The 11,077-nt window shown below is 49.0% G+C and overlaps 1 protein-coding gene across 1 annotated transcript; it reads left to right on the forward strand.

Annotated features, from left to right (window-relative positions):
• Positions 1–892: 892 nt before the first annotated feature.
• On the forward strand, positions 893–2,906 carry LOC143034933 (uncharacterized). The gene has a single exon (XM_076201284.1). It carries the CDS (start codon positions 1,586–1,588, stop codon positions 2,897–2,899), a length of 1,314 nt encoding a protein of 437 aa, XP_076057399.1. The 5' UTR covers positions 893–1,585; the 3' UTR covers positions 2,900–2,906.
• The last annotated feature ends 8,171 nt before the right edge of the window (positions 2,907–11,077 follow it).

Here is an 11,077-nt window from a genome sequence, read left to right on the forward strand (position 1 = left end):
ATGTAAAGTGATCAAAGAGAAGTTACGTTTTTATCCTCTGCAAAATTACCAACCGCCGACCAAAAGCCACCATTGTTTGGGTTTGGTCGGCGTTGGTTGGTGGTTGGTAATTTTGCAGAGGATAAAAACGTAACTTCTCTTTGATCATTTTACATGGAAATCACACATTTTAAAGAAAATAGGTCAAATAATGCAACCATATGCTAATTTTTATATAAAATTTAAAGCCGGCATTGTTTGGTTTTGGTCAGCTTTGGTGGACTTGGGTCGACGTTGGTAATTTTGCAGAGGATAAAAACGTAACTTCTCTTTGATAATTTTACATGGAAATCACACATTCCAAGAAAATATGTCAAATAATTTAACTATATGCTATTCTTTTATATATAAATTATGCATTTGAGCAAAAGCAGTCATTGTGTGGTTTTGGTCGGCGTTGGTCGACTTTGGTCGACGTAATAACAATGACTTGCGCGCAATAACAATGACTTGCGCAATTCACGTGGAATGCAGGTATACACGTGACACATATTTATACATTGCTACAATGTATTATAATACATTACTATTATATGTAAACATAGCCCATTTTTAATATTTGTTGCTTATAATTTAATTAATTTGACAAAAAACCCACTTTTAACTTTTTATATTTAAAAAAAATCCTCAATTATATTTCTTAGGTTTTCTTGAAATCTGTTTTAGCAACTTTTTTTATTTTCATTTCCGCACACAAAATTGCATATTACGTTCATACATTTTAATTTACAAAATTACTATTTAATTTTGTATTGCTATATTCATACAATGGTCGAAAGTAAAATTTTACACACACACACACACACACACACACACACACACACACACACACATATATATATAGTGTTACGAAAGCGGCCCCTATTGCATCCTGTCGACATCGTGACATCGGAGATGACGCTTTCGTCGTGATCCTTGGCGCCAAAGATGGACGCCACCTGGAAGCACGTGACGTCGAGCAGCGACTGTGATTGGTCGAGGCGTGCTTGGCGGGACTGCGTGGGCACGCGATCCCGGGGAGGAGGGAGACGAGCAGGACAGGTGACGGGAGACGGCGTCGTGGTTCTCGCTCGGATTATTATTGCGTTTGTAAGCTGTAGCGAGGCTTCAAGTAGCCTTTCGAGGGCTGGCAAGTGACCCGAGGTGCCTCCTACAGCCCAGTATTCTTTTGTAGTGGCTCTGTGTAAATAGAGGATATAAGTCTACTTTGCGTTTTCGTCGCCTTGAGAACTCACCACGGGACGAGGTGGCGAGTGTGAGCGGGCGAAGCTCGCTCGAGACATTACCGTCACGTCTCTTAAGTGCAACGGACCCATGAATTGAAATCGGGTGACAAACCTCCAGTCTCCTGGGGGGGGTTCTTTACAGTGGTGTCAGAAGTGGGATCTGTAAGTGTAAGTGCATTTTAAGTGCGTCGCGGTGATCTATCGAGTGTGAGCGGGAAAAGCCGCGATCATTTTGTCGTGACAGGTGACAGGTCCAAAGTGTTGTGCCCAGGTAAGTGGTATTGTGGTCGTTTTCAGTGCCGTAGAGTTATTACACTAGCATGGCTAATATGGAAACCACACTAGCAGACGTTATAAGGGCTATGGCGGAGCAAGGAAGGACACAGCACGCTGAACTGCAAGCAATGGTGAACCATGCTTTATCGGAGCAAGGAAAAGCACAGCAAGCCGAAATTCAAGCTGTGGCGAACCGTGTTGACAGTGTGTTCAAACAGGTGTTTGGACTCGTTAAGGAGGAGTGCTCGCGGGTGAAAGGAGAAGTTTTAGAGGCAGTTTTCACCAGGGACGAGGTGAAGGGAGAGGTGGAAAAAGTGGCCAGTGACCTTAGGAGGTATGTGGATGAAGTTGTGGCAGCACAAGTGCCCCCTGCCCTCTTCCGGCATGAGGATACGCTGCCCCGGGAGAGTGAGCAAGCTAGCGAGGCGGAAGATAGTGACGAGGACGAAGCTAAGAGTCGGCACGAAGGACTCAAGAGCCGTTCTCCATTGGCAAAGGCGTTTCCGTCTCCCCCAGGTGCCCCGGCGAATGTTTTGTCGCCTCCGCCATCCCCGCCAGCCTCGGTAAAGTCGGGCCTCTCGGCTGCCAGCTCCACGTCACGGAGGCTAGGGAGTGGGACGAGGCGCCGCCCGCAGGAGTTCGACGGGACAGTGTCTTGGGAAGCGTACAAGACACAGTTCGAGCTCCTGGCTAGCGCCCACCAGTGGAGTCGACCTGAGATGGCCATGCAGCTTGTGTGGGCGCTCAAAGGCCCAGCGTTGGAAGTCCTGAACCAACTACCAGCCACCCAGCGGAGCTCCTATAGTAAGGTGACGGCGGCGTTGGAGAGGAGGTACGGGCATCAGCATCAAACTGAGGTGTTCAGGACAAGGTTCCGGGCCCGGGTAAGAGGCCCGGGAGAGACCCTGACACGCTTAGCGCAGGATTTGGAGGTATTGGTGCGCCGTGCGTACCCGGAGGCCAGTGAGGAGATGATCACCATTCTCTTGCGGGATCAGTTTGTTGACGCTATCGATAACCAGCAGCTGAGGATATACGTCCAGCAGGCGCACCCCAAGGACCTACAGGAGGCCCTGGCGAGGGGCCTGGAGATGGAGTCGTTTCTCCGGATTACGCGGGAGCGACCCAGCTGGAACAGTGACTCATACAAGGTGAGAGCAAAGAAGGGGAAAGTGGACAAATCCCCCTCTAGACCTGCATCACCCTCAGGTGAGTTCTGGGGTAAATGTTACTCGTGTGGGCAACAAGGGCATTCCAAAAAGTACTGCCCGCAGGGAACGCACGGCGGAAAGGCTGTCGGTGCTGGAGCAGGGCCGCATCGGTACAAACCCTGTTGCTGGAGTTGTGGTGAGGGGTAAAAGACGGCAGGGTGTGCCATCGTCTCCGACAAGGATAGCAAGAAGGTAGCGGGAAACTGGGAGGGGCTGGCGGAAGGGGTCGAATACCAGCCGGAAGACGGGAGACCCCAGTCCGTTTAAGTTGCCGCGCCGAGGGCGCCCGGACCGTTCAGGTAGGCGGGCAAGTGGACGGTAAGTCTTGCTGCTTCACGGTGGACTCGGGCGCAGAACGCACCTTCGTGCAGGACGGCATGGTGGCAACTGGACGACCCCCGGTGGCCCAGCAACAGCTGTGTGGGATTACGGGGCACTGCACGCAGCTGAGGGGACCAGTGCATGCCAGGGTAACGGTTGGCAACACTGAGGAGCATCTTCCTGTTTTTGTAGCTGACGTCGGGGAGAACTTGCTCGGTCTAGACTACCTCCAGCAAAGCAGGGCGGTGCTGGATTTCGGGGAGATGACCATGTCGGTCGGAGGTGACGTGGTGCCGCTTAGGGAGGGCGCCGTTGACGCAGAGGAAGCCCACACTGTACCACCACCCGAAACCAGCCACCGTTGCCGTCTAAGTGAGGAGCAGGAAGGGGAAAGCCTGGGCCCGGACGAGGGTGGTGGACAGGCGACTATGATCACGGAAGGTCACTTCGAGGACACGCAGGGGGGTAACACTGAAGTCCCACCTCATCTGCAGGATCTATTGCAGAGGAGCTCGGTATGTCTGTCTGGGGAACAGGTTGACGAGGTGAGGAAAGTGTTGACACGGGATGCAGACGTCTTCTCGAAGGGGGATACCGACCTGGGCTGGACCAGCCTGGTGAAACACCGCATACACACAGGGGATAGTCAGCCGGTCAAGCTGCCGCCCCGAAGGATCGCACCCGCCCGTCGGCTGGAAGTGGAGAAAGCCGTGGAGGAACTGCGCGCGCAAGGGGTAATTGAAAAGTCGGCTAGTCCCTGGAGTGCGGCCGTCGTACTCGTTAAGAAGAAGGATGGGTCCACCAGGTGTTGTGTGGACTATCGGGGCCTTAACGCGGTGACAACCAAGGACTCGTACCCTCTACCGAGGGTGGATGACACTCTTGACGCGCTCGCGGGAGCCCAGTGGTTCTCGACCTTGGACTTGAAGTCTGGTTACCATCAAGTGGAGGTAGCGGAGGAGGACAGAGAGAAGACAGCCTTCTCGTATGGGCAGGGGCTATATCAATTCAAAGTGATGAGTTTTGGCCTAGTGAATGCCCCGGCAACCTTTGAGCGCCTGATGGAGCGTGTGTTGGATGGGCTGCTCTGGAAAAGCGCCCTGGTATATTTAGACGATGTGCTAGTGTATGGGAATTCATTTGAGTGTGCTCTGGAAAGGCTTAAGGTAGTATTGGATAGGTTTAGGGCAGCAAAGGTGAAACTCAGCCCGAAGAAGTGCTGCCTTTTTCAGAGGGAGGTTCCTTTTCTGGGGCACATAGTGAGTAGTGAGGGGGTGAAAACAGACCCTGGTAAGGTAGAGTCGGTTAAGGAGTGGCCGGTTCCGCGCAGTGTGACGGAAGTGCGCGGGTTTATTGGTTTGTGTACGTACTACAGGCGGTTCGTCAAGGGGTTCGCACAAATCGCAGTACCACTCCACCACTTGACTCGGAAAGGGGCCTCCTTTCACTGGAGTGAAGAATGTCAACGGGCCTTTGATACATTGAAGGAGGCTCTCGCTAACTCCCCTGTGTTGCCGTACCCGGACCCCACGAGACCGTACGTGTTGGATTGTGACGCAAGTGCTGAGGGAGTAGGGGCTGTCTTGTCTCAGGAGAAAGATGGACAGGAGTGGGTCGTATCCTACTTTAGCAGGAAGTTCTCAGCACCAGAGAGGAATTATTGCGTCACCCGTAAGGAGTTGTTGGCGGTGATTCTGGCGATTGATCACTTCCATCCTTACCTGTACGGGGCCAAGTTCAAGATTAGGACCGACCACGCCGCTCTGAGGTGGCTCAAAAACCTCAGAAATCCGGAGGGGCAGTTGGCTAGGTGGATTGGGAAGCTGGAGCAGCACGACTACCACATCGAGTATCGGCCAGGGAACATGCATAACAATGCTGACAGCCTGAGCCGCCGTCCCTGCGATAGCGACTGTAAGCATTGTAGCCGCCGTGAAACGGAACCTGTGAGCGTGAAGGCTGCTGCTCTTGCTGTTGACACGAAGTGGGGAGAGGACCTCAGGCAGGCCCAGCGAGATGACGCTGATATTGGGCCCATAGTGACACTGAGGGAGGAGGGTGAAGAAAAACCGCCTTGGGAAAGTGTGGCACCGCTAAGCCCGGCAGCGAAGGCGTTGTGGCAACAATGGTCAGTGTTGCGAGTGAGTGAGGGTGTGCTGCAGCGGCAGTGGCACTCGTGTGACGGCAGTATATCCTTCTGGCAAACCATTGTTCCCATTAGTATGAGGGAAGCGTTAGTGCGCGAGGCTCACAGTGGCAGTGCGAGTGGCCACTTCGGTGTGAAGAAAACCCTGGGGCGTTTAATGCAGCGAGTGTACTGGGTGGGCATGCGGAAGGACGTGAGCGAGTGGTGCAAATCTTGCGACGTGTGCTGTGGAAAGATGGGCCCCGGGAGGAGGTCAGCTGCTCCCTTACTAGTGTATCAGGTTGGGGCGCCTATGGAGAGGGTGGCGGTGGATATCCTAGGGCCATTTCCTCAGACGGTCCGAGGTAACCGCTTCGTGTGTGTGGCCATGGATTATTTTACGAAATGGCCGGAGGCATACCCGCTGCCGAACCATGAGGCCGCCACCGTGGCAGGCGTGTTAGTGGACGAGTTTTTCGCCCGGTTTGGAGCTCCGCACGAGCTACACTCCGACCAAGGAAGGGAGTTTGAGTCGGCAGTATTCCGGGAGTGCTGTCAGTTGCTGGGCATCAAGAAGACTCGCACCACGCCCCTGCGGCCGCAGTCGGACGGCATGGTGGAACGCTTCAACCGCACGCTGGGGCAGGAGTTGGCGAAGTGTTGCCAGGAGAGTCAGGAAGAGTGGGACTTAAAAATCCCCCTGCTTCTATGGGCCTACCGTTCAGCTGAACATGAGGCAACCGGGTACACGCCAGCCCGGTTGATGTGCGGGCGGGAGCTGCGGATGCCAGTGGACCTTGTGACTGGCAGGCCGCCGGACGAGGACATGCCCACTTCGGTCACCCAGTACGCAGCGGCCCTCCAGGACCGCCTCCGTGAGGTGCACCATCAGGTGAGATCTAACCTGAAGGTGTCGGGCGAGGCGATGAAGGATCGGTACGACCGTCGAGCTACGTCATCGCCCTTTAACGAGGGGGATCAAGTGTGGTTGCACAACCCTCGGCGTAAGAAGGGGTTGTCTCCCAAGCTCCAGAGCCCCTGGGAGGGGCCATATGTGGTGGAGAAGGTCATCTCGGACGTCACCTTCAGGATCCGCCAGGGGGCAAGGAGGAGAGCATTGGTGGTGCATGCTGATAGGCTGTGGAGGTACCACGGTCCTGGCAACTTCTCCTGGGGGGAGCAAGCTTCTCAATCGAGCAGCGACGAGGAGGACGGGGACCGAAACCTGGGGGACGACGAGCCATGGATGGTGGGAGACGACGCGTCACTGACGGTGGGGGCGGACGGAGACCCGGACCCGAGGAGGACCGCGTCACTGGTGCTGGAGGAGATTGCAGCAGAGGAGCTGTGTCCCTTAGAGGGGGCACTCACAGACGTCGACGCTGGGTTCGTGGTAAGGAGACCCAGGCGGGAACGTCGTCTACCGGTATGGAGTGAAGATTACGTCCTTAGTTAGTTCTGTGATACCAAAAAGTAAATTTTTAGTTTCTCTTTTTTTTGTGATGTATGTATGTATGGATGAGGGAGTTGGGGAGCGAGGTTGCTCCATCTCTTTACAGGTGGGGGTAGTGTTACGAAAGCGGCCCCTATTGCATCCTGTCGACATCGTGACATCGGAGATGACGCTTTCGTCGTGATCCTTGGCGCCAAAGATGGACGCCACCTGGAAGCACGTGACGTCGAGCAGCGACTGTGATTGGTCGAGGCGTGCTTGGCGGGACTGCGTGGGCACGCGATCCCGGGGAGGAGGGAGACGAGCAGGACAGGTGACGGGAGAAGGCGTCGTGGTTCTCGCTCGGATTATTATTGCGTTTGTAAGCTGTAGCGAGGCTTCAAGTAGCCTTTCGAGGGCTGGCAAGTGACCCGAGGTGCCTCCTACAGCCCAGTATTCTTTTGTAGTGGCTCTGTGTAAATAGAGGATATAAGTCTACTTTGCGTTTTCGTCGCCTTGAGAACTCACCACGGGACGAGGTGGCGAGTGTGAGCGGGCGAAGCTCGCTCGAAACATTACCGTCACGTCTCTTAAGTGCAACGGACCCATGAATTGAAATCGGGTGACAAACCTCCAGTCTCCTGGGGGGGGTTCTTTACAATATATATATATATATATATATATATATATATATATATATATATATATATATATATATATATATATATATATAATCTTTAGTTTTGCTTGATCATATAGTTAACTGTTGGCAAGTACAGATGTAGCCAAATAAATGTAAGATATCTTTCAGTGGTGACACAGTCATGAGTCAGGTGTCAAGTGATTATCTGATTTATTACTTCAGTATTTCGTGTAATATGCAGATAACAGTAGCCACTGTTCTCTGTTTACACCTGTGCAATAGGATCACACGTCAAGCAGGGAATTATCATTTTGGAGACAATGTTAAAGAATTATTTCCTCCATGAAACTTTTTTTTATATTCAAAAGCAAAAATTACCTTAACTAACCTAACATTAAGGGACCGAGGGGAAGTGCTTATAGGTGAATGTGTCATAAACGTTGTTCAATTTCTCTAGTGAACTTATGTATACTTACTTTATCGGAAAGAGTATTATTGCATACTAAATTGTTTAAGTAACATGTATATATTACGTGTATTTATTTTTTATGGTGGTATCTGTGATCATTGAAGTATCCATAGGCATAAGTAATTACATCTACAGTAAAGAATGTTGCTAAATTAAAATTCCGCGTTCGGTAGTAACAGATACGAACATTTTTGTCAAGTAAGTTGTTCTCCTGTAATCTTGAGGCAAGAAGCTCTGCTTTCTCTGTAGACAGTGATAGGTCTCTCACAAGATCATTCAATTGCCCTTGGGTTAATAGTTTCGGCTCAAAATTTCTACCTTCCAATGTGAAATCTGGATCTGCAGACGGTCCGGGAATGCCACCAGTTACACCTTCATCGTCATACACGTCATCTTCAATAGAATTTGCTCCGTCATCTGGGGGAATTGGAATGGTCAATTCTTCACTGTGTGGCACTGTTCGACGTGCTGAATCCATGGTTGGATAAACAATCTTGTGTTTGTTCTTTCTAGAAAATCCGGTTAGGTTAACACTACAAAAATAACAGTCTCCATGATGATCTCTCGGCTCCCTCCATATCATGGGTATGGCAAACGGCATTGAAGCTTTCTTTTTGTTCACCCAATCGCGCAATCCGTTTGAACAAGCAGAACAGATTTGATGTGGTGCCCATGGTTTGTCTTGGTCACCTAGATGGCAATCAAAGTAAAGTTTGTATATTTTTTTTAATGTTGGTTGTAATATTTCGTCGTTGTTGTTTAGTTGTAAAATTGCCACAGACATAACAGAGCTTGTCGGGATGATTCTTACATTCTCGAGGCATGCTGATTGATATAAGCAAATGATTCTAAACACATTACCACCAGCACATCACTTCACCCAACTGCAGACAGTGGCCGAATGTAGCTGGCTGTCATCAGTTAGGTATCAATTGTACAGATTACCAGACGTACGATAAGATGTCTGAAATAAATAAAATAAACCAAAATTGAAATAAATAGACAAATAAACAGGAAATAAAGAGATTGCTAAATAGACACATAAAACTATGAAATACATAAAGTATAAACTTAATAAAATGTAGAAAAAAGTAGCACTTTGGCTCTTAAAATGGTTAAATCTATGTATTTACATATATGGTTTCATCATAAAAAATATACGTGCCAGAGAAAATCTGATTGCAGTTTTGGAATCAGCGTCAAAAATGCTATCCAGGCAACACCAAATTTACTCTGATGAAAAATCTTTGTTGGCCAGTGTAATCAGCCTACTATTCACTTAACGTCGACCAACGCCGGCCAAACCCAAACAATGACGGCTTTTGCTCAAATGCACATAATTATGCATTAGAATTAGCATATGGTTGCATTATGTGACCTATTTTGATTAAAATGTGTGATTTTTCATATTTGATCAAAGAAAAGTTACGCTTTTATCCTCTGCAAAATTACCAAAGTCGCCCAACGCCGACCAAACACAATGACGGCTTTTGCTCAAATGCATAATTCTATATAAAGATTAGTATTTGGTTGCATTATTTGACCTATTTTCTTTAAAATGTGTGATTTTCATGAACTATGATCAAAGAGAAGTTACGTATTATATAAAATTATGCATTTAAGCATAAGTCGTCATTGTTTGTTTGGTCGGCGTTGGTCGACTTAGGTAATTTTGCAGAGGATAAAAACGTAACTTTTCTTTAATCAAATTACATGAAAATCACACATTTAAAAGAAAATTTGTCAAATAATGCAACCATATGCTAATTTCTATATAAGATTATACATTTGAGCAAAAGCCGTCATTGTTTGGGTTTGGTCGGCGTTGGTCGACTTCGGTCGACGTTTAGTGAGACCGGAAATGGAAGATTAGAGTCTTGGGGACAACTTAAGTTGTTCCCAAGACTCTAATCTTTCATTTCCTACATAGTAGGCTGATTACCTATGCCTATGGATACTTCAATGATCACAGATATCATAATAAAAAAAATTAACTACATGTAATATACATGTTACTTAAACAATTTAGTATGCAATAATACGAAACGCTCCTAAAACAAAGTGGTAACCTCACGCTCGCTCGGCCGGCGCAGCAAGTCGAGACTTGGCGTGGAGTAGTGTGGCAAGCACCAGGCCGCGGTGTTGTCATGACGTAATATACTTTCACCGCGCACAGTTGCCATGCACGCGAATATTGTTTCATGTTAGATTTTTTTTAAGAAACGGTAGATTTTATTATTGTTTTTTTCATGATTGTATTTTACAGTTTTTATAGACCTTTTTTTGTGTAAAGTGGAGCTTGCCAAGCTTGACGTTGTGGTTTTGTTTATTCTTTTTTTCTGGCTAAGCTGGCGTTCGTCTTCTTCCTCCTCGTTCCATGGAGAGTAAGCGTGTTTTGGTCTCCGCGTTCGTTGTGGTTTAATAATTTAGCATTCACCCGTGATTACTATGTCGTCAGACAGTGACATCATTGATGACCCTGTGCCCGGCCCTTCAGGCATGCAAACTGTGTTGTCTGAGCAAGGTGATGCAAGTAGTGTCAATGTTTTTTATGGCCAACCCTCCCGTAGGCCTGATGATGCACGTGATACTACGCATGATGGTGGTGACAGGCATACTACTCGTAGCGTACGGCTGGTAACTGGTGGTGCAAGGCCGAAAACCACCGGTGCAAGTGCCTTTTCATACGCTGATACATCATCTACTAGTGAGTGCAATACTGAAACCGAAAATAATAGTCTTATTACGCCCGTCGAAGCACCACTGCAACCGAGTGTGGTGCATGGTGCTGGTGATAATAATAGGGGTGTCAGCCAGTATAGTGATCAGGAAGACGTTGTTGCTGGTAATGGTGGTAATGATGGTGATGGTGGTGAACATGGTGATGACGGCCCACATGGCGATAATGATGGTGATCGTGGTGATGACGCCCCACGTGGTGGTAATGATGGTGATCTTGGTGATGAAGGCCCACGTGGTGATAATAGAGCACATGGCGACGGAGCATGTGATGATGATAATGTTATAGAAAGAGGTCGTGGACGCAGGCGCGCTTGTATGCCTTACCTGTGGAAACGGCAAATAGCCAAAAAGAAAAGGAACTTAGGCCAGGCTTACACGAGTGCGTATACAGAACGTGAAGTTGCCCAACGTCGTCTTGGCAACCCCTGTCGAGATGGCTGCTTTGACAGACTCGGTGAAGCTGCAGTTAATGCCATCTTCGAAGCTTTCTGGTCCCTTGGCAGCTTTGATGCCCAGACTAGCTACCTCGTTGGCCGTGTGAAGGTCAAGGCCATAAAGAGGAAGAGGACTGCCAGGGAGGTCAGCCAACGTAG

This window comes from Oratosquilla oratoria, chromosome 18 (genome assembly GCF_046742065.1).
Source record: "Oratosquilla oratoria isolate Oo_2021 chromosome 18, ASM4674206v1, whole genome shotgun sequence".
In the NCBI taxonomy this organism is placed as follows: Eukaryota; Metazoa; Arthropoda; class Malacostraca; order Stomatopoda; family Squillidae; genus Oratosquilla; species Oratosquilla oratoria.

Excerpts from the sequence above, each read along its gene's own strand:
- LOC143034933 (XM_076201284.1), top strand. The coding sequence starts at position 1,586 with ATGGCTAATATGGAAACCACACTAGCAGACGTTATAAGGGCTATGGCG.